Here is a 24,918-nt window from a genome sequence, read left to right as displayed (position 1 = left end):
GCAGTTTGTAGCGCTGGCAGCGCTGGCAGTGAATTTTGGAACACAACCTTGGTATGATGTTCCACCCACAATAAATGTGCGCGCGCCTTGACTTGTTCCACATGTTTTTTTCATACACGGACGTCAGAATTGAGAATTTGGATTGTGAGCCAGTCAGATTTATTGGCACGTGCATATTGATGTATATAGGAGAACTATTCCATTTAGTTAGGCGACAAAATGAGTAAGAAGCGAAACAGACAGCCAGATGCGGATTGCGATGCCAGCGAGGCCTCCACCGAGTCTTGCGAGGAAACGAGCGCAGGTTAAAAATGCGTATACATAAATAGAACTTCGATTTTTATAGATCAGTAATCTAACCTAACTCTAACTTGATTTTATACAACAATATTTCTAAATCCAAGAATTTATCGATTTTACTTCTTTATTCTTCAATTCTACATGACTCCTTGGATTTTTCTATTCTTGCTTTATATTCTATACATCTTTGAATTATTAGATTAGGAATGAATAATTCCAACAGTTCAAAAAGTCCCAATAAATATGTAAATATATATGCATATATATTTATATATATTTTTTCTTCATTATTTATTTCTGCCAATCTCCATGTTTTACATATATATGTGTTTTATATATATATATATATACACATACATACATACATACATACATACAGGATGTCCCAGACCACTCATACACTCCTCTTAAAATGAAAATAAATGGTTTTTATCAAAAATTGCGAACAATTTTTAAGTAAATCGGGTACGTTCTATCAAATGGTGATATTTCCAACTTTTGATTCCGACCAAAAATATGCTATCCGGATCGGAAATTGAATTTTTTTAGGGGAACATGATACTTTTTACTACAGATTTGAATTGTACGTGAAAAAATAAGAAACTTTTGTATCAAACGTTTTTTCTGAAAGTGCTTCTGTCAATTTTAAAATTGACCTTGAAAGTAACTATGAATGTTTGATTCGTTGAACGTTTCTATAAAGTAATATATATATATATATATATATATATATATATAACTTTATATAATATAAAAATTGTAAATAATTTAATGTTGCTAGACGAATATTTCAATGATCCTTTTATATAATATATTTTATATTATTTTTTTCATATATTATAAGTTTATATTGATATTTATGTGTGTGTGTGTGTGTGTGTGTGTGTGTGTGTGTGTGTGTGTGTGTGTGTCTATATATATATATATATATATATATATATATATACACATACATATATATATATATATATATATATATATGTATTGTATATGGATATCTATAATTTAATTGTTAATTTAAAAAAAAATTAATGATAGTTTTAAACATAATTTTAAAATCTAAACAATCAGAATTTTTACACTTAAAAATTTAGCACTTAAAAACATAATAGTTAATATATTAAAATATTTTGATCTCTTTCATCTTTCTCTGAACAAAAAAGAATTTTTTATTCAAATTTACATAGATATTTTAATATTGATTATTAATTTTGTCAACAGGTACAAAATGTTTGCATATAGCTAAAGCTGTCAATCTGAATAAAGTGAAGAAGAATATAAAGAAGATTGGAATAATGAATAAATGTTCCGTTTGTAAGAAATTAGAAGTGGACCTTAAAAAAACAGAAGAAATTGTAAATAACATACCATTTGATTAGTATATACAGAGTGTACCAAAATTTCCGCATGTGGAATGCACATCATGATTGTTCGTACCAAAACTTTTTCCTTTGGAAAAATTGCGTCTGAACATTACTTTTTAAATGAAAGCAACATTAAGCTAATGAATAAGCGCTTTAGATTACTTGTATTAGAGTCGGCGCGCGCGCGGCATATGTGGCATTTGATTGTGTGTACGCTATTTTACTATTTCACTAAAGATTTTACAAGAATTGTGCATGATATCTAAATATCTATTTTCAATACAACGTACTTAATAAGAGTTTTTTTAAATTGATATCATCGAAGCAACGACTGAAAGTAAAATAAGTAGATTAGAATAATTTTGATCAAAAATTATTGCTCCTATATTCTAAATATATTTTAGCTTTGAAAAGGGCCAATTAAATGTTTTAAATGTTTAGCACATGTTTGAAATGTAGACTTTCTATTTGTATATTCGCTCTGCGTATGAGATTTTTTTGTATACGTTGGACGTTTTTTTGTAAGTTGTATTGAAAATAGCGATATTTAAATAATAATTCATGTAAAACTTTAATGAAATGGTAAAATAGCTTATATGCGCAAACGCCACACATGCGCGCGCTGCCCCTGATTCAAGCGTAATCTAAAGCGCTTATTCGTTAGCTTAAAGTTGCTCTCATTTAAAAAGTAATGCTCAGATGCAATTTTCTCAAAGGAAAAAGTTTATTTCGGTACGAACAATCACGCTGTGCATTCCACATGTGGGAATTTTGGTACATCCTGTATAATACATATTATAGTCCTAATTCAAAGTTATTTAAATTTGCAGTATTTCTCAAAGCCATTGTGGATTTGCTTACAATGTGGAGATCAAAATTGTGATAAGGAAAAGCATGCTATAGAGCACTATAAAAAGCCCCACAGTGATTGTCATTGCATAGTGATAGACATTCATCATTGGAATGTTTGGTGTTTCCAATGTGAAATTGAAATTCATCCTAATAGCAGGTAAATATATACATTACAGATGTCAAAAAATCGATTTTTTTCTCAATAGAAAACAAACGTTGAAAAAAATTTTTTTTTCTTTATTGGAAAGAGAATCAATATTCTTTCACAATTTTTTTAAATATATTTTTCTTCATACTTTTTTTTTTTAAATAAAAATTTTGAAATTTTTATATTTTTTATTTATTTTCTTTGAAAGTAATTTTATTTCATTAATGAGACTTTTATGGCAAAGTACATACATTAACATAAATAAACATATTTCGAATAATTTCTAGTTAAATGTACAACAAAAATTTTTATTATGCATTTAATTAAAAATTATTTTTGTTATTTATTATTTGGAATCATATTTGGTATTATTTTAATCTCCGAAATCCCATTAAAATTATTTTAAAAAGAATAAATTGAAAATATAAGAGTTTTAGTTTTTCTTTACATTAAAATAATAACTTATAATTAGTACAGTTTTAATAAGTACATTTTAAAAAATTACGAACTGTTTTTGTATCTATAATGAAAACAATTTAATTTTGATTTATTTTTGAAGAATTTACTTAAGTAAAAGTAATAACTACAGCCAACTGTAGCCAATTGGAATGTGGTCTATATTAAGATAAGATGTCTATATAATTCATTCTGTTATTAAAAAAATCAAAAGTAATAAAATCAACTTGCAAAATAATCAAAATATAATATTGTTATTAAATATTAGAAGAAGAAAAAAATGTGCAAAACGAGGTTTTTTCATCAAAAAGCATATTTTATGAAAAATAATATTTTTTTCTATTTACATTTGTACACAGACACATATCACATGATATGCACATACATGGGTAAGATATATGTAGAGTGACAGGAATAATTAATTAATGAAATTTTCAATTTTTTTTGTGATACAAATATAAAAGAAAATAATAATACATAATAATATTTAATATCTGCAATTATACTTTTTTTAAAAACAAAATTATCTTTTTATATAATAAATTGATTGTTTTTTTGTTATTTTGTATATAAAATGTATTAAAGTAAGATGATCAAAAAGTATAATTTACATCCAATTTATATCATTTTGTTAGATATGCTTGATATTGCTATTGATATAAAGTATGAATTGATATAAATATTCATCTAAAGTATATGATTTAGATAATAATAATTAATTTTAAATTTAAATAAAACTTGAGAAAAAAGCTTTTCAAAATAGCCGTTATCCTAAGGATATGTTTTACTTACTATACAGGAATTACTGAGCAATTATTTAATTTATTTCAATATAAATTATAATTTTCATAATAAAATAAAATTACGTTTTATAAATTTTGAAAAAAGTTAGTAAAGTTCGACTTTTAAAAATGCTAATAATAAATTTACAAATATTATTTTGTTTTGAAATTTGCAGAATTAAAAATTACAGCATTTCCAAATATTATTTATAACTAAAAATTACGGAAATATTGATGAAAAAGCTATTAATGAAATTATTGGCCAATCTTCTAAAATTCAATTAAAAACTAAAAATGTGTATAAAGATTTTCTAATTATAATTTTTTTTATTTTAAATATTTATGATATTTGAATATTTGTTGATTTTTTATTTCCTGATTTACACTGAAATTTTCTTTCATATACTAATTCTTTGATAAGTAACAAAAATCTTTGAAACTTATGAAAAATTAATACATGCATGTGTTTTTGTGTATGTGACATAAGAATTTCTTAATATAAAAAAAATATTTATTTTTGCACCTTTGTAAATATGCATTGTCTTTTTTTATACAGTAAAAAGTTGTTAGAAACTATTGAATTCATCAAGAAATGTGCTACTATGCAAATACCACAACCGAAAACACCAGTAACACAATGTCAAAATCAAACAGAGATCATAACTGATGTGCAGGAGAAAGAGAAGCATAAAATATTGAATAATCTTCCCAAAGTTGGGGTATGTAAATTATATGATTTATTTTTCATTTGATTTGATTCTAGCCCAGGTAGCAAGCACACGTCATTTTGACGTTTCAAATTGGTCATTCGCTGACGTCACGAGCTGACCTTTTTATAACGTAAAAGTAACAGTCTAATGTTAGATTCTTAACGTCGTCGTGACATGTATCGCATTTTAATGTCATAAAATGTACCATATTTTGACGTCTTTTTCTTAGCATAATAATATATTTAATAACGTTGTCGAATAAAGTAGCTTAACTGATTCGAGACCATCATTGAACAATTATAGCCATTCTATTCTTTAGAGAATCGATTAAACTGCTTTATTTGAAAATGTTGGAAAACAAATATGGTCCCATGGAAAAAAATAGGTCCCAAGTTTTATATTGTTATTATTTTATTTAAACATAAATAAAACTTACTTCTAATATCATATAAAATTTCAACAAATAATGTCTGCGTTTTATAAAACTATTTTGTCAATCAACTGTATTATAAAAAACTTATAAAAAAATATATTTTTAAAAATATATTATTTATTTAAAAAATATTTATTTAAAAATATATTTCTAAAAATTTATTATAAAAAATATATTTTTTGGCACTTTAATTACACTCGATTGATATAGCTAATATTTTCACTGTGCACTAATTTAATGAACATTTGAGTGGTTAAGCAACATAAGTCAAGCACATATAAACGCATGCGTCGAAAGAAAAATATTGTTAAAGTCTGATCGCGAAAGTCAAATTATATAAAAAATTTAAAAAAAATTTTTTTATGAGATCAATGTATTAACTAATCACAATAATAAAATAATCGTCAGTTCATGACTGAAATATGACGTCAAAATGGTATATCAAGACGTTAATATAAAGTCATATTACAAATGAGTCATTTTGACGACATATGACCAAAAATGACTAGTTTGGAACATCAAAATGACGTGTGCTTGCTATGTGAGAGATTGCTTTTTTTAGAGAGAAGTCTTTTTAAAGGAATTTTTTTAAAATTTAAACATAATGTAATAATATAAAATGTGTGTACAGTATATTTAACATTTAACAATAAACAAAATTGAATTATTTCACATTTATATATAACATATAATGATATATAAATAACGAGAAGAGAGAGGTAGTGTACAATCATACTCAAAATATTAATAATAGAAAAATGTTCTTAAATAATGTAACAGGGTTTAGCAAATTTAGGAAATACCTGCTTCTTCAATGCTGTACTTCAGTGCCTATCACAGACTCCTTATTTAATGAAGGTGCTGGACGATCTGCGTTTACCCGGACAAAAATTTATCTTGCCAGGTGGAAAGCACAAACCTTTGGATGCAGAGGAAGAAGTGGAATTTGTATGTTTAGTTTTGAAATTTTTTTTATCTCAAGGAAAAACAATAAAAGAACATCAATATTAATATAGATTTGCTCAATTAAATGTTATATCTTATATTTTTATTGTTATTTATCTTATTTTTTGCGAGTGATCATTCTTTTCACTTGATAGCCACCAATTGAAGGGACCTTAGAGCGATGGGGCAGTTTCACATCGGTTCTTTGTGAAACTCTATCAAAAATGCAGAATACTAACGGCTATCAGACATATACACCTCTGAATTTACTTTGTAAGCTTAGGAAAAAAACTACACAATGTGTTGATGGAGGGCAACACGACTCGCACGAATTACTCCGACATTTGTTGGAAATAGTGCGAAATGAGGATCTTCGAGTAAGCAAGAAACTGTGTTAATTATTTCTTCTAATTAAGTATTTTTTTAATAATGTCATTAGAATTGATTTTTACTTTCTAAAATATTTTAGATGTTTAAAGCAATTATGATAGCTAATTTAACAAATATATCTAATCTGCTATGTACTGAAATAGTTAAGGAATCTTTTTTTTCTTTAAAAAATAAAAATGCCTATAATTTTGTTACAAATTGGATTGGATTGATAATGAGAACAGTAATAAAAAATTGTAAAATTTGAAATTTCTATTTTCAGAATTTTTAGTCAATTATTTTTATTTTTCACAGAATTATATAATAGAAAAATGACATCCAGCAACTTGACAAATGTTTTTGAAGTTAATGAATAGCAAACATGAAAACAATGGTATAATTTTGTTAAATATATTTTAAAGAGACCTTTTAATTTGTTCTTTTAATGATTGTTGAAATTTATTTATTAATTACAAGCGTTTAAAGTCAATTTAAAATCAATTTGACAAGGAATAACTCAATGAAAAAGTATAACAACCGTATAACAAAAAACAAAGCAAAAAATCTACTTTTTAAAACTCTTAAAATTACACCATATTTATTTATTTATTTTATCTTATTTATTATTATGGCATCTATTAACTAACTGAAAAGATTTGGCAAATTGGATGTTGTTTCAAGTTGGATATTTTTCTATTGTATAATATTGTCAATTGAAATTGATTTAAAGGTTTTGAAAATGAAAATTTCAAACTTTACAATTTTTTTTTATTATTGATTTCAAACCAATTTGCAAAGTTACAGCCATTTTAGAAATTATCTTTTTTTTTTCTTTTTTTTTTTTCTTTTTTTGAGAAAAAAGAAGTGATCTTTTAATTTTTTGAGATAATACAGAAATAAAAATAAGCAAAGGTCTTATATTGTAAGTTAAAATTTTATGTATACTGTAGAGATACCAGAGCATAATTCTAAAAGAGGTAGGCTTGAGTGAAAAAACGAAACCAGACGGTGTAGAGAAGAGTCTGAAATCACGCGTGAAATTCTACGGCAACCAAGCAAGCACGCGATTACTGGGACCAGAAACGGTATTTCGTGGTGTGTTGGTATCTACCTTACAGTGTCTGGATTGTCATCATTCGTCGCAACGCACTGAGCCATTCCTAGATCTGAGTCTCCCTGTTACAGCAGACAAATCACAGCCTCCGCTCTTGAAGTAAAGAACAAGTTTCTTATCTCTGTATAATTAATTTTTTTAACTTAGCTTATAAATAGTATATTAGTATATATTTTGATATATAGAAGGAAGAACAATGAAAACGACACCTTTTTCGATGTGACGAACAATCAGCAACGCGATTATCAAACTCTTGACACATCTTGGAAGCAATTGAAAAAAGAAAAGAAGGCAGCCAGGAAAAACCGAAAGATTAAAAGGCATGAGAATCATAACAATTATGTGCTAAAAGATTTGAATAATTTCACGGAAGAAAATAATGACAACACACCAAAGTCAGGTATGATTTTATTTAGCTCTAATTAGCAATATTTTTTACTTGCTTCTCATACGATAGACCAATACTAGGATTTAATTTTTGAATCGCTTTTCGTGGTTGGCACTTAGTCTCCGCTTATTGCAATTAAATTCTTCCAATTCTGCTATTTATAAAAAGTTAACTATTTATAAAATTACATTTACAAATTTAAACTATTTAAAAAATTGACTTTCTTTTTGTGTAAAAATAAAATAAAATGTTTTGGAAAGAATATTAATCCTTTAATTTTTAAAATTAATTTTTTTCATAAACAAAATTTTGTACGAGAAAAATGTTATTTCCTAGAGGAGAGTGATGCTGATGTAGAGGACAATATTGAAGTAGATCATTCTCATCCAGAAATTGGAGAATCTGGATATAGTTCGGAAAAAGCGTCCGCCGTCACCAGTCCTATATCTCTTATTGATCCCCATCATCATCCAAGCAACGACTTCAGTAACGATATCAACAATCTGACAAGTCTGGAAGACGGTAATCTGGGTAACAATGCGGACATAACACAAATTAGACACCTGGTGAACATTAACGTGTTAACTAGTCCTAGTCCAACCGATGTATCGATGACAGACTTGACTCAAATCAGAATGCCGTCAGAAAAAAGCGATAGGAATGTCAGCTCAGTCAATTCGGAGAACGAAGCATCAGCTACGACATTATCTACCTCCATGGTTCCTAATTCTGATGTCACAAGCCCTGAGGCACCCACTGCGAGTTTAAGCAGCTCCATCGCTTCTAAGGAAAGCCCTACTAGTCCCGTTAATGATACAGAAAGGTTGTACATGCAGATATTTAAATATTTTTTAAGAAATTTTAAATACGCACGCGCGCGCGCGTGTGTGTCTGCATGTGTATGTATGTGTGTGCAGGATGTTTCAAATCACCGTTCGCCTCTTTTATTTTGAAAAGGAATGGTGTAAATAGTAGGAAAAAAAAATGTTTACCATAAAAACTCATTTGAAGCGGTACTTTCACTTTTGAGAAATTTTGAGAAATAACCGGAAGTAAATTAAAAGTTTTAAATGACAATATGGAACAACATGGATATTGTTTGATAGAGCTTTTAAAAAGAAACAACTTTTGCTTGCAAAAAAATTGATATCGCTTACTATTATCGAGAAATGAAAAAAGTACTCAATCTCTTGTCTTAAAAAATCGAGACTCATTATTAATGGTATATTCGCCAATTGCCAATATCATCAAGATTATTTAACTACTGAGCATCTTGAAAAGTTCGAGCATCACAACAATTGCAAGCATTTTTTAAAGAATTATTCACGATAACGATAAAATGTTATCAAGTTCTTTTTTCAAGTAAAAGTTTTTTTAAAGCTCTACCTAACGATTTATGTAATCATATTGCCCTATGTCACCATTTAAAATTTTTAAATTTGCCCCTATTTCCAATACTTTCGAAAACTTTCATTTTTCAAAAATGAAAATATCATCATTAAAAACTTTACATAGACTTTTATGAAAGGTATGTTTCCCTCAACTTCTTAGCATTACTCTTTTCTAAGATAAAAAAATGGTACAAAATATTCTGTGTAATTTAAATTCTGAAAATTTATTATGTATGTGCAAAATTTACACATTTTTTTAAATTTTAACTTGAATTATTATTAAATTGACACATTAAATACGATTTTTTTGAATATTTATATTTTTAAAATTTCATGTTATGGAAATTTGATAAAATTTGGGATTCTAATGCAGTATATATTTAAAAATGTCGAGATTTCTAGAATAATGAACTGCATAAACATAATATTGATAAGCATGATATTTCTTCAGATTAGACGGTGTCGAGACATGGATGGCAACTACCTTATCAAAATGCAATAGAAATAAATATAATGACGGAACTCCTAATGATGATGATGCCGAAGAACAAGATTTATGTAATGAACTCGGCGATATTATGATGGGAATGTCTAAATTGGGAATTTCGGAACATCAGTCTGGGAGATACAAAACTAAAGAAGGCGAATGTTCTGTGGAATCATGTTTGAACCAATTTACTGCACTGGAACTAATGACAGGAAGTAACAAAGTCGTGTGCGAAGCGTGCACAGCTCGCGAGAAAAAGGTAACTTAAAGAAATAAAAAGAAGAGGAAAAAAATAATTCTTTTTCTTCAAAGATTAAAAAAAAAATTAAAATAAAAAATCAAACTTTGTTCGTTTATAGGCAAGAGTCAGTAATCTAATTTTTTTCTCACTTTTTTCTCTCTCCTCTTTCTTTTTTTTTTGTAGAGTCAGGAGAGTTCATCGAAAATGGTATGCACTTCAAGTACCAAACAATATCTCATTTCTCAAGTACCTCCAGTATTAATATTGCATTTGAAAAGGTTTCAAACGCAAAGAGTTGGTTTTCGAAAAGTTCTCAAGCATGTGTCATTTCCGATGTTATTGAACTTGGCACCAGTTTGTACGGATTATAAAAAACGTCGACTTTATGCGCTTTATGGGGTCGTCGAACATAGTGGAACCGTTCATGGTGGTCATTATGTTGCTTATGTAAAGGTAAATTATTTCTGACTTATAAAATTAGAACTTCAAAAAGAAAAATGTTTTTAGATCTTAATTATATTAAATAAGATATATAGTATTTAAAATATAATAATTAATAGTAAAATTATATATAATATTGAATTATAATCTAACAAATACTATAGCATATTTTATAATCATGCATAAAAAGGGCTCCATCTCATACAAATGTTATTGTCATATATTATCAAGGCCATTAACATTCTGAAGGTTTTAGCCGACGTTCTTTATTCAAAAATTATTAATAAATAAAGTGGGAATTATTAGTTAAAGAGATGAAAAGTTTCTGCACAGAATCTTCTTGAAACTTATGTTAAAAGATAGGTTAATAAGAGGAATCGAAGTGTCATTCCCATTTCTTAATTCCTATTTCAAACAAAGGGTTATAGGTAAAAAACTAAAATCACTCGAAACGCGTATTTTTACATCGATAAGTAGAAGATTAGGAACTGTTGCTCTATAACTATAGAAAATATGACAAACTCAAATTCTCTACATTTGTGAACATTTATCCACTCTATCTAGAAAAGATAGGGATGTATGTGGGAGGAGGTCAGACTATATGCCTATTCGGTGAGTGAAAACTCTCTCCACAGGATATGCGTTGATGCCGTTGCCACGGATGGATTTTGTCGCTCATTGTCAAATGGGCGTGTAGACACGTCTGACCTCCTCTCACATATATCCCTATCTTTTCTGGAAAACACTTTTTAGCCCAAAGAATCATTGTTAGAAAACAATATTCGCGGACTAGAAAAATATGTGGGGTGCAAGTGGCTGGATCGAGAATCGAACCCGAATCTTTCGCTTTCCGGGCAACTGCTCTAGACGGAGGGTACCCGATTGAGCACGTCGCCAATTGGCCAATTCAAAGTAGGACTCTCTGATTAGTTAATCGTTGCTGGTTAGCCTAGGCACAGATCGATATAATTGGCTGTGGTCAATCGCAACGTGTTCAAACGGGATACTCCCGCTCTAGATCACTGAGCTATCCAGATCTCACACCTAATGCCTGCTTTTTAACACAGTGATGTGCAACTCCAGAGCGATGTTGAATATCTTGCAAAGTTCTACATCTAATTTTAACCCTCATTGAGAATGAACATTGTCTTATCTTGCAAAGTGGGTACAGTGAGTCCCCCCCCCCCTTATCCACCACTTCCAAAAAACCTAATCTAGTCTAACCTAACCCGAGTCCGAGAGGTGGAATGGGCTCTACTTTGCATGCAAAGTATATGCGTGGATATAGTGAAATCCACTTCCATAAAATCTTCAGAATGTTAATCAGAGACATGACCTTAACAACATATGTCAATGAAATATTTATAAGGAACATTCTTATGCCTAATTATCGAATCTATATGAATAATTCGACTGGGTTGACGAAAATTACATGGTGTACTTCTCAAACTTTATTTATTATAATTTTTGAATAAACAATGACCGCCTGCTAAAATCTTCAAATGTTAATCAGAGACATGACCTTAACAACATATGTTAATGACACGTTTGTGCAAAACTGAGCCTTTTTTATACATGCATAATTATCCATTTTATATATTATATTTTTTGTTAACAAGTGGATATATAATTTTGATAAACATGCGACTTTGCTAACAAACAAATAATCGATTTTTTTATTCTATTTAATTAGAAGTAATATATTGCAAAAAAAGCATGCTAAAATTTTACAATTACAAAAAAAGTTTTTGTGTATGTGGGGTGAAGAAATTTTTCTTAGAATTAAAACATATTAATGACGAAATTTTCTGAAATGCATCTAAAAATGTTGAAAATATAGAATTCTAACTGTGTATAATTTAATTAAAAAGCTGTTAATAATTTCAAAATTATTTAAGTTGTTTTTGTGAATAGACAAGGCTGCCATTATCATCGGATGACCACCGATGGAGTTTTCTTCCTAAGGATAAGGATCCTAAATTGGATAATGTTAAATCGAGTAATACCAGTTCAGATTCGGAAGGAGAGGAAGCATCGGCGAAAGCCGCATCTGTTGTAGAACCACCACCTGGAAGATGGTATTATGTATCAGATTCTCGGTAAGATTCTTGTTGTTGAAAAAAATACTAAGTTTTGCATTTGTAACATACATCAAATCTGAGCTATAATATGAGTATGTAGTTTAAAAAAATACTGATAGAGATTTTTGAAAAAAATACACTCAAAAATTACATTCTAAAAATTCAGAATTTAGGAATTAAAATAGGGATAAACTTCCGAAAACCGATTACCTCCGATTTGAATGAAATTTTGTAAAAAGCTTCCTTTTAGCTTAAAATACAAGCCTGTAAAAGGAATTTTGGCGACTCCTACAAAAAAGTCATTTTTTTTTAAAGAAAATGAAAAATATTGGGACCTTGAATAAGTTCTCGCTGTTTTTTCGTGAAAATTAATGCTTTATTTTAAAAAAGTCGTAAAAAACATGTCACTAAAAATATTGTCCATCGCTAGCCACTACTTTTTTCCATCTTTCTGGCAGCATTTGAATTCCACATCGGAAAAACGACATGTCTTTTGAGGCTATCCAAGAGTCGACCCATTTTTTGGCATCTTCATAAGAATGTAAGTGCTGGTCAGCCAGGCCATGTGCCATCGATCGGAACAAGTGATAATCAGAAGGGGCAATGTCTGGTGAATACGGCGGGTGGGGTAGGACTTCCCATTTAAGCGTTTCCAAGTAGGTTTTCACCGGTTTTGCAACATGTGGCCGAGTGTTGTTATGTTGCAAAATCACTTTGTCGTGTCTCTGCTCGTATATCGGCCGTTTTTCCTTCAATGCTTGGCTCAAACGCATCAATTGTAATCGATAGCGATCTCCTGTGATGGTTTCGTTCGGTTTGAGCAGCTCATAATAAATTACACCCAGCTGATCCCACCAAATGCAGAGCAGAAGCTTCGAACCATGGATATTCGGCTTTGCCGACGATGTTGATGCATGGCCGGACTTACCCCATGATTTTCTACGCTTAGGATTATCGTAGTGTATCCATTTTTCATCGCCAGTCACGATACGATGCAAAAAACCTTTCCTTTTCTGCCGTTGAAGCAGCTGTTCACACGTGAAAAGACGCCGTTCGACGTCTCTCGGCTTCAACTCGTATGGCACCCAATGTCCTTGCTTTTGAATCACTCCTAATACTTTCAAACGTTTCGAAACTGTTGTGTGATCAACTCCTAATGATTCTGCAAGTTCATCTAGCGTCTGACATGAGTCTTCATGAAGTAATGCCTCCAATTCTTTGTCTTCAAACTTTTTCGGTGCGCCAGAGCGTTCTTTATCTTCAATATCAAAATCATTATTTTTGAAGCGTCTAAACCAATCTCTGCATGTTGTTTCCGACAGAGCATGGTCGCCGTAAGTCTCAACAAGAATTCTGTGTGCTTCAGCTGCAGATTTTTTTTGAATAAAGTAGTGCAGTAAAATTCTCCGCAAATACTCTTTTTTTGGCACGAAACTCGACATGTTAACACTATGAAAAAAAAAAGTTGTTTACACTTCGGCGCAATGACATACACTGAATTTCAAGCTTGCTTATAGTACTTCCCTATAGATGCGTTACCATCTTAAATTACACGCACGCAGTTCTGGTAACACCATCTGTTGGAAAACAGCGAGAACTTATTCAAGGTCCCAATATAATAATAAGAGAAATATATATACAGGATGTCCCAAAAGTCCCGGACCGGTCGAATATTTTATAAACTATGCATTTTAGAAAGAAATGTTTCAGACAAAAGTTGTTAGGCTTGAAGGGGGCCATCAGATAGTGGCAATGATTTGACATGGGAGAGTCATTTAACACGTGCAGATCACCGTCAATTTCTTAAATGGAACTCCCTATTTTTTATTAAATATTCTGGTAGCTCACGTCGGGAGCTTTCTAAAACACTATAATTAAGTTAGTTTTCATTAAGTACTTTCCGAATTATTCCGAGGTTTGAAATCATTTCTTAATTTTACATAAACCGTAAAATATCTTGTAAAATATTCATTTTTCGATTATCTTATCTTAATACTTTTATGTACAAAATAATGAGAGGAATCAATTGGTGTAAAGAAAAAACATAGTTGTTTTTAAGAAAAAATATGGAATTGTTAATTGCAAATTACATATTTTTTCTTAGAAACAACTATGTGTTTTCTTTACACCAATTGATTCCTCTCATTATTTTGTACATCAAAGTATTAAGGTAAGATAATCGAAAAATGAATATTTTACTAAACTAGAACAACACAGGCGCGCGCTTCGCGCGCGCTATTGAGCTATTACAAAAAATGAAATAAATAAAATATTCAAATATTTAAATATTCAAGATATATAATATATATTCCAATATATACTTAATGTTATAATTCAATTTAATTATATTAAATAACTTTAATAATATTATATAATATTAATAAAATTGAACAACTATATATATATATATATATATATATATATATATATATATATATATATATATTAGGTGTACAACTTTGCTTCCGCCGTTTTTTTTCCGAAATTCGAGGCTTTATTGTAAAAAACTAGTTATACATTTATGATTCAAAGTATTGTCCATCGCTGGCCACTACTTTCTCCCATCTTTCGGGCAGCGTATGAATCCTGCGTCGAAAAAACTGATCATATTTTGAGGCGATCCACGAATCGATCCAATTTTTTACTTCTTCATAAGACTGGAAGTGCTGGTCAGCCAGGCCGTGTGCCATTGATCGAAACAAGTGATAGTCAGAGGGAGCAACGTCTGGACAATACAGCGGGTGAGGTAGGACTTCCCATTTCAACGTTTTCAAGTATGTCTTGACCACTTTCGTAACATGGGGTCGAGCATTGTCATGCTGCAAAATCACTTTATCGTGTCTCTCGTTGTATTGCGACCGTTTGTCTTTCAATGCTCGGCTCAAACGCATCAATTGCGTTCGATACCGATCGCCTATGATTGTTTCAGTCGGTTTTAACAGCTTAATACAATCTTCTTTCTTCCACCGCTATGCCGGTCTTCGACGTCAAAATCACTGTTCTTGAAGTATTGAAACCACTCACGACACGTTCTTTCACTAATAGAAGCCTCACCATAAGTATCTGAGAGCATTCGATGAGCCTCAGCTGCAGATTTCTTCATATTGAAGCAGAAAATTAAAACCTCCCGCAAATGACGAGAATTTGGCTCGTACACAGACATTTTCAATTGAGAATAACTTTATGATGGAGACACAAATCGACTAATGTTTCTATGGGGTTATGTTGACAGATGTCCAAGTATATTGTATGACATCTATGATCTATTTATTTCGACCACCACCTACCGCTAAAGCGATCTACAAAAAAACGGCGGAAGCAAAGTTGTACACCTAATATATATATATATATATATATATATATATATATATATATATATATATATATAATTTTTTCTCATCGTCCTTCCTTTCCCTACTTTTTTAATAATTTAGCTTTCATTCTTTCCCTCTTAATTTTCCTCCTTATTATTTTATTCTTTCTCTCTCTTTCTCACAATCTTTCTCTCTCTTATTTCTCCCTTTTCCTTCCTTTCTATCTCTTTTCCTCTCTTTCTTCCTCTCTTTCTCCCTCCCTCCCTCTCCCTCTCCTCCCCCCCTCTCTCATTATTTCATTTTTTCTAAACTAATTTTATAAATGTTATTTTCACAAATTAAAAAAAACAAATATATAATATTACTGTGTAAAATATTTAATAGTTTTTTAATAGTTTACAAATTTAAAATATGCAAATTTAAATACTTTTTTTTTAAATTGACTTGTGACAGTTTAAAATAAAATTTGCATAGTGATGATTATCTGTTTTATATAAATTATCCATATACAATAAAAAAATTTTTTAAAAAATAGTCAATTTTTGAATTTTTTAAATTAAAAAAATTTTAATTTTAAATTATTATTAATATACAGGGTGTCCCATTATAAAACATCCAGTCGAATATCTCGAAAACCAAACCCAGGAGAGAAAAATGTTTCAGACAAAAGTTGTTTGGTTTCGAGGGGGCCATAAGATGGTACCATTGGTTTGACCTTGAAGAGTCATTTGAAGATCACGTGAAGATCACCTCAATTTTTTTAAATGGCACCCCCTATTTTTTATTACATATTCTTGTAGCTGACCTTGAGCGCTTTTCAAAACACTATAATAAAATATTTTTTCGTTGAGTATTTTTCGAGTTATGAGGCTTGAATAATTTCTTAATTCTACATAAATCATAAAATATCTAGTGAAATATTCATTTTTCGATTATTTTACCTTAATACTTTTATGCACAAAATAATGTGAGAAATCGATTGGTGTAAAGAAAACACATAGTTATTTTTAAGAAAAAATATGTAATTTGCAATTAACAATTACATATTTTTTCTTTGAAACAACTATGTGTTTTTTTTACACCAATTGATTTCTCTCATTATTTTGTACATAAAAGTATTAAGGCAAGATAATCGAAAAATGAATATTTTACTAGATATATTATGGTTTATATAAAATTAAGAAATGATTTCCAGCCTCATAACTCGAAAAGTACTCTATGAAAAAATATTTTATTATAGCGTTTTGGAAAGCTTTCGAGGTCAGCTACAAGAATATGTAATAAAAAATAGGAGGTGCCATTTGAAAAGATTGAGGTGACCTTCACGTGACGTTCAAATGACTCTTCAAGGTTAAACCAATGGTACCATCTTATGGTCCCCTCGAAACCAAACAACTTTTGTCTGAAACATTTTTCTCTCCTGGGTTTGGTTTTCGAGATATTCGACTGGATGTTTTATAATGGGACATCCTGTATATAAATTTTAAATTTTTTTAAATTTAAATTTTTTTTAATTATTATTAATATATATAAATTTAAAATTTTTTTAAATTAAAATTTTTTTTAATTATCATCATGTTATCATCATTATCATTATTATTTATAAAATTATAAATTGAATTATTTATTAATTTTATTATAATAATTTTTTTATTATTTATTAATTACAAAATATAAATAATGAACAAGTAATTTAATAAGTAATTTAAGCATTATATAAAAAATAATACAAAATTATAAATTAATTAATAACATATTTAATAACTTTGATAAATGTTTACTTTACGTCACACAGCTCGAAAAAATTTTATTTTCACATATGTTGTCGAGGATATATTCTTAAGTAATACACCGTTTGAATTTTGTAGCGCTCTCTCTTCGTTCCTGAGATATGCAATTTTGAAGTTTCATACTTTCATTACTTTCTTTATATCCTATTTATGTATTCCAATTTTTTGTTTACATTTGCATTGTTACATTGCTTATTCGACTTTAGTTATATTTTGAAATTCATAAAATACATCTCATATTTCAATTTTCACAAAAAAAAATCGAAAGCGAAGCAATTTTAAATTTTCAACATAAAAATGGCGATAACTCGAAAACAACGTATTTTCGGATCTTTGTTTGTATTAACTTTCTTCCTTGTTTTTAGTTTTCTATTCATCTCCCGAACGACTTACCTCGACTTAACGACTCGAAACACCCTATACAGGATGTCCTAAAAACATCGCACTTCCTCTTAAGGGCAGATTCCTTAGAAGATTTTAATATGAAAATCCTAATAAAAAAATGTCGAGGCTATAATAATTTTAAAACGGGAAGCGATTATATCTGACTAATAACAGAGCTGAGGCTAAAGTTGAAACATGTCGCAAATTTTTTTATTTGAATTATTTTTAAAATGCTCCTATGAATAGAACACCCTTACTATGATATTATTATATTATTATCATGAATTTACAATGACATTGTCTTTATATTGCAAACACATTCCAAAATATTGTAAAATGTAAAGTAAATACATATCAAATCTAATTCTATTATAATTTACTCGTCACAGTGTAGCATAGTAGACACTTTCACGATTCTAATTTTGATCGATTACTTTGACAGCTAAAGTTTAAACTTGTCGCAAATATTTTATTTGAATCATTTTTAAAATACTTTTAATTTTTGCGTCCATCATTCATAAAATAATGTAATGCAACGTATAAAGAAGCAGAAAAACTTATGATGACAATGTCATTGTAAATTTATATAATAATCATAATATCATAAAAAAGGTGGGATTCATAGGAGCATTTCTTTCACTTGTCAGTTCGTCGTACTTGAGCACACGTAATCTCAGCTCTGTTATTAGTGAAATATAATCATTTTCCGTTTAAAAAGTGCGATATTTTTAGGCACCCTATACACACACACACACACACACACACACACACACACACACACACACACACACACACACACACACACACACGTAGATTCATAACATATACATGTATCAATTAAATATATTTTATTTTTATATTTAATAATATAGAACAGTATTATTACCTTTTTATATTATATTCCTCCTTTTCTTTTTCTTTCTATATTTCTATCTCTTTTATCTTTTTCTCTGCTTCTTTTATACTTAATTTTGTTCTTCTTTAATTTTACTTTTAATTTTAATAAAGCTTCTTTCTCTCTCTCTTTCTCTCACTCTGTTTTTTCGTGTATTTTCTAACTTTAAATAAAACATTTACATTAATTATATATTATGATTATCAATGATAAAAACTCAAACAAATATTTCAAATAAAAAAATATAAATAACTCAAATAAAAGAAATATTTAAAAATCCTTATTAATTATATTTAACAAAATATATAAGATATGTAAATAATGTAGTTATATAAATAAGTTATCTAATAAATATATAATTACCTAATATTATATTCCTTTCTTTTTCTTTCTCTTTCTCTGTTCTATGCAAATATCATGTAAAATTCGCGTGATCAGGTCTGTAACAACATTTATACATTTACAGATGTAGCGATCTGTTATTGATTTTTTCACATTAGATGATATTGACTATTTTACTACACAGCTAATTTCATTTAAATAACTCAAAGAAAAAAAGGATTTAAAAATATTGATTTTTACTACACAGCTAATTTCATTTAAATAATAACTCAAGAAAAAAGGATTTAAAAATCATTAATCTCTACTTTTCATTACATATTCTTGTAGCTTATCTCTTTCCAAAACACAATAATTAAGTTATTCTGCATTCAGTATTTCTTTTAGTTATTAGGCTTGAAAAAATTTTTCAAATTTATATAAATCATAAAATATCTTAGAAAATATACATTATTCCATGATTTTATCTTAAACACAAAATATTTAGAGTAATTCATGTTATAAAAAAAGGACATAGTTTTTTTCAGAAAAAAATATGTAATATGCAATTAACAGTTACATATCTTATCATAAAGATAACTATATATTTTTTACAACAATGGATTCTTCTCATTATTTTATCTAAAAGTATTGAAGTAAGATCATCGAACAGTGAATATTTTACGAACTTTCTTCTCGCTTTTTATGCTTATTCTTCTTTAACTTTAAATAAATAAAATATTTATACTAATATTCTTCTTTCACTATCTCTCTTTTAATATTTTTTATACTTTTAATACTTTTATGTACATATATATATATTTATATACATATATATTCCTCTCTCCTTTTCTTTCTCTCTTCTTTTCTCCTTCTCTCTGCTTTTTTTAATAAAATTTCTTTATCTCTTTCTCTGTCTCTCTTCTTTCTCTCTCTCTCTCTCTTTCGCTATCTTGTCTCTTCTATATAATTTTAAATAAAACATTTACCATAAATAACAATTATAAATAATAATATTAAAATATTGTATACAACATAACACAACATAATTACCTTCTTTTCTTTTTCTCTCTCTCTCTTTTTTTGCTTCTTTTAATAAAGCTTCTTTCTCTATTTCTCTGTCTCTCTTCTCTCTCTCCTTTTCTTTCTCTCTCTACTTTTTTAAATAAAATTTCTTTATCTCTTTCTCTGTCTATCTTCTCTCTTTCTCTCTCTTTCCTACTTTAAATAAAACATTTATCATAAATAACATATAATTATTTAAAGGCATTTTATATATATATATATATATATATATATATATATATATATATTTTATATATATATAATGCCTTTTCTCTATTTGTCTTTCCGCTTCTTCCATCCTTTTTCTCTTTAATTTATTTTATATTTCTTCTTTCCTTGACGTAACAGTCAACCTGTCAAACTGTCAAACGACACGAATGAAGCAAATCGCTCAGCAAATTACTATTGACGATCAATAACCAATCATCATCCCGGAAAAGAGGCAACAATGTCAATAACATGCCTTTCTTAGACAAGGAAAATATTTTATGATTTATGCAAAATTAAGAAATGATTTCAAGCCTCATGACTCGAAAAATACTCAATGAAGAAATACTTTATTATAGTGTTTTGAAAAGCTCTCGAGATAAGCTACACGAATATGTAATAAAAAATAGGGGGGGTTCCATTTAAGAAATTGAAGGTGACCTTTACATCACCTTCAAATAACTCTCCAAGGTCAAATCATTGCCACTATCTGATGGCCCCCTTCAAGCCATACAACTTTTATCTGAAACATTTCTTTCTAAAGTGCATAGTTTATGAAATATTTGACCGGTCCGGAACTTTTGGAACACCCTGTATAATAGGATAGTTAAATTGTCTCGACCTTGACAAAATATGTCAAGGTCACTGTTCTGAATACTCTCCATAAGATTTTTAGTAAAAAAATCTTTATTAAACAAAATATAAACATAAAATATTATACATTTTCTAACACATTTTAATTAATTCTTCCTGGATAAACTCTTTTAATATCTTTTAAAAGTTGATCAAATGGATCTATATTAAGTTTTCGTACGCGATGACGCCACATAAATTCGCACATATGGTCAGCTATTCGACTTGAACCGACATCACCATGAAATAATTGACGACGCATCCATCGCCAAGATGATTCAATATTTTGTGTATGCGCACCAGAATTTGTAGAATCAACAAATTTCACAATGATTCACCGTCTTATGTATATATCCATTATCATTGAGATTAATATATCCTTTCCAATCTGTGTGAATTTCAGTACTAGGTACGACAGTTTCTTTATTAAACTCAATAGAATATCTTTGTTTCTTTTATTTTTTGGATAAATTTCTAGACGATAATTATTTGAATATCCACGATGAATCATTTCAAGAATCCAACATCTTTCTACAACACGACCTCTATGATATTTGCGCCTTTGACCAATTTTGCACACGTTAATTTCTACTATTTCATTGATTCCACCAATCAATCTTTTCTCTTCAAATTCAGCATCTAATGCAAGCATACAGACTTCTCTACAATAAGATATTTTATCTGCAATAGTTTCGCTAGATAGTTTCTCTGTTGGTAATAATACTATTTTCACGAATAATTTGTTCGAATGTCATATTTACGCAGAAACAATACGTTATAATGATACAAGTTGCAGGAGATGAATGACATCTTTCAAATCATGTATTTTCTGCGATTTTTAATGATTTTTTGTTTATAACTTTTTAATTATTGAAAAGTCACGGTTATGATCTTAACAGCTGACCTTCGTATGATTCCCTGAAGCCATCTGGAAAGGTCGGGCCCGATCGGAAGGGTATCCCATTTAAAAAAAACAATTCTATTTTTTATAATTTTCTTTTAAAGAAATGACTTTTTTGTAGGAGTCGCCAAAATTCTTTTTACAGGCTTGTATTTTAAGCTAAAAGGAAGCTTTCTACAAAATTTCATTCAAATCGGAGGTAATCGGTTTTTCGGAAGTACACCCTAAAATAGTTTGTACAAAAAAGTAAGGTAATTATTTACTTTAAGGGAATAACCTCTGATGCCTTTGACCTTGACATATGTTATAGAGATTACCCTTCTGAATAGCCTTCAAAAGGTTTTAGCCGTCGCTCCCACATACATCCCTATCTTTCTCTAGAGGCCTTCCCCGGCCCTATATTAGGGTCCATCCGCCACTGCTATTTGGTACAGTGAGGATTTTAGTATATTCTAGAGAGATCTTGGGGGATGTGGTCACTCTACGGCGTTGTGCTGGTCGGTGCCGTTTTCATACGAAAGGCCAGTCGGAAGCCAGCATATACGCGAATACCTCCACTGATACTTATTTGGTCAGCGAGCAACCTTTCAGGGATCCTGCGTGGTAATCGGCATTGAGTGAGATATCAACATCGCTCTGGAGTCGCATCACTGTGTTAAAAAGCAGCATTAGGTGTGAGGTCTGGATAGCTCAGTGGTCTAGAGCAGTTGCCCGGAAAGCGAAAGATTCGGGTTCGATTCCCGATCCAGCCACTTGCGTTTCACATATTTTTCTAGTCTGCGAATATTGTTTTCTAGCAATTATTTGTTAGGCTGAAAAATGTGTGAATGCTCTCTCCACAAGATGCGTCAATGCCGTTGCCATGAATAGATTCTGTCGCTCGTTGACCAAATGGATGTAAAGACACGTCCGACCTCCTCCCACATACATCTCTATCTTTCTCTAGAAGAAAAGCGTCTTGCTTTACGTGAATTTCAATTGCTCACAACTTCTTAATAAACAATGACCGCCAACTAAAACTTTTTGGAGGTTACTCAGGATCATGACCTTGACCACATATGTCAAGGTCATGATCATCGGTGAAGTTGCCGTTCTTCTAGATAATTACCCTTCCTATTCATTTCTTCCAGCAATCCTCTATAAAATTTAATGATTGTTATGATTGTTATGATAACTTTAATTAAATCAGATTATGTTCTTACACACATTTGCATATTAAATGAATTCGATTCATAGCATATCATTGATTAGATATTATGTCAGAATTTCAAAATTGCATAAAATTATAAGAAGAAAAATATATATATATATATATATATATATATATATATATATATATATATACATATGTTAAAAAAACAAAATAAGGAAATTTTTTATTTATACTTACAGAATTTAAAGATCCCAAGAAATAAAATTTTTATGCAATATTTTCGAAAAATTTTTTTGATTCAGAAGAAAAAAATTAAGATTTAAAATAATTATCAAAATTATTATAAGTTTTATAATTGATGGTGATATTGATAATTAATATCAAAGTTATGTCGTTTTTTTTTATAATATTACAAATATAAATTTTTAATGATAATGATAATAAGTTATATTTCTTAAAATCAGCAATAAATTATTTTTAAAAATCATTAATAGGATAACAAGTTATTTTTATAAAACATTATAGTTATTTTTATAAAATATTATAAAATATTATAAAATATTTTTCCAATTTTGCTTATTTTATCATAATTTTCTTCGGTATTAATTCTCAGTTTTTTATCACAGGGTATCAGAAGTAGATGAAAATACAGTACTACAAAGTCAAGCGTATCTGTTATTCTACGAAAGGATTCTCTGACTCAATAGAACGAGGCAAGATGAACTTGAAACTTGAAGGAATTATTCGCATTTCTGGTTTTCGGGCAAAAAGAAAACTTTTACTTTTGAAAATCTGAATTTTACAATTTTTTATATTATATTGCATGTTATTATATATATGAAATATGTAACTAATGCTTATAATTTTATTGATTGTATGTACATTGCAAGAAAAAGAACTGGAAACTATTAGAAATAATGAAAATTAAGTTGTTTTCTACAACTAATGTGATAAATGTATTCAATATCCACAAAAAATGTTTAAATTAATTAATGGACATATGAAATTTCAAATTTTTTCAATTCCCAAATTTATGTAAATTTTAATAACGCAAATTGAAAATATTTTTTTAATTAAGTTGTTTTCTACAACTAATGTGATAAATGTATTCAATATCCACAAAAAATGTTTAAATTAATTAATGGACATATGAAATTTCAAATTTTTTCAATTCCCAAATTTATGTAAATTTTAATAACGCAAATTGAAAATATTTTTTTAATTAAGTTGTTTTCTACAACTAATGTGATAAATGTATTCAATATTCACAAAAAATGTTTAAATTAATTAATGGACATATGAAATTTCAAATTTTTTCAATTCCCAAATTTATGTAAATTTTAATAACGCAAATTGAAAATATTTTGCATTTTATATTATTCCTTTTTTCTTTTTTTAATATTAAATTAATGTATAATATAAGTAATATTGTTGATCGATTTCGATCTCTATTTAAATTTAAAAGAGCAATTTCTGAAATAAGGACATAAGAAAATAAAATCTTTTATATAATAAATTTTACAAAATAATTCCGACTTAGATAGTTTTTCTTTAGAATTCTTTAAAAAATGCAGGAAATTTGAAACTTAAAATGTTTAATAGGTGTAATATATTACACACACGCACACACACACACACAAAATGTGTCCCAGACCCGCCGTACATCCCTTTTAAAATGAAAATAAATGGCTTTTATTAAAAATCGCGAACAAATTTTAAGTAAATCAGGTACGCTCTATCAAATGATGATATTTTC

At 28.8% G+C, this 24,918-nt stretch overlaps 1 protein-coding gene and 1 non-coding gene across 4 annotated transcripts; both read left to right on the top strand.

Moving 5' to 3' along the window:
* Positions 1 to 60: 60 nt before the first annotated feature.
* On the top strand, positions 61 to 24,155 carry LOC105248827 (ubiquitin carboxyl-terminal hydrolase 45). 3 transcript variants are annotated; one of them, XR_003123331.1, is made up of 14 exons: positions 61 to 304; positions 1,522 to 1,655; positions 2,495 to 2,673; positions 3,480 to 3,509; positions 4,459 to 4,621; positions 5,826 to 5,993; positions 6,146 to 6,367; positions 7,310 to 7,572; positions 7,659 to 7,873; positions 8,198 to 8,684; positions 9,704 to 9,998; positions 10,164 to 10,187; positions 10,259 to 10,433; positions 12,336 to 12,518. XR_003123331.1 is itself a non-coding variant. In XM_025412307.1 (14 exons), the coding sequence occupies exons 1-14, from the start codon at positions 220 to 222 to the stop codon at positions 23,859 to 23,861; spliced, it is 2,769 nt and encodes a 922-aa protein (XP_025268092.1). In that variant the 5' UTR covers positions 61 to 219; the 3' UTR covers positions 23,862 to 24,155. The 3 variants fall into 3 exon arrangements, 2 of the variants coding, with proteins under 2 accessions (XP_025268092.1, XP_025268098.1); XM_025412307.1 differs by adding an exon at positions 23,789 to 24,155 and having other exon boundaries at positions 10,164 to 10,433; positions 12,336 to 12,520; XM_025412313.1 differs by lacking the exon at positions 3,480 to 3,509 and adding an exon at positions 23,789 to 24,155 and having other exon boundaries at positions 10,164 to 10,433; positions 12,336 to 12,520.
* On the top strand, positions 22,689 to 22,761 carry Trnas-gga. The gene has a single exon. It is a non-coding gene; the product is annotated as a tRNA-Ser (tRNA).
* Positions 24,156 to 24,918: the final 763 nt, after the last annotated feature.

This window comes from Camponotus floridanus, unplaced genomic scaffold, assembly GCF_003227725.1.
Source record: "Camponotus floridanus strain SB8 unplaced genomic scaffold, Cflo_v7.5 scaffold108, whole genome shotgun sequence".
Lineage (NCBI taxonomy): Eukaryota > Metazoa > Arthropoda > Insecta > Hymenoptera > Formicidae > Camponotus > Camponotus floridanus.
Note: the sequence above shows the minus strand (reverse complement) of the source record. Positions and strands in the feature narration are given on the sequence as shown.

Excerpts from the sequence above, each read along its gene's own strand:
- LOC105248827 (XM_025412307.1), top strand. The coding sequence starts at position 220 with ATGAGTAAGAAGCGAAACAGACAGCCAGATGCGGATTGCGATGCCAGC. Across the intron at positions 5,994-6,145 it reads CAGAGGAAGAAGTGGAATTT|CCACCAATTGAAGGGACCTT; the intron begins GTATGTTTAGTT and ends TTCACTTGATAG. Across the intron at positions 10,434-12,335 it reads ATTATGTTGCTTATGTAAAG|ACAAGGCTGCCATTATCATC; the intron begins GTAAATTATTTC and ends TTTTGTGAATAG.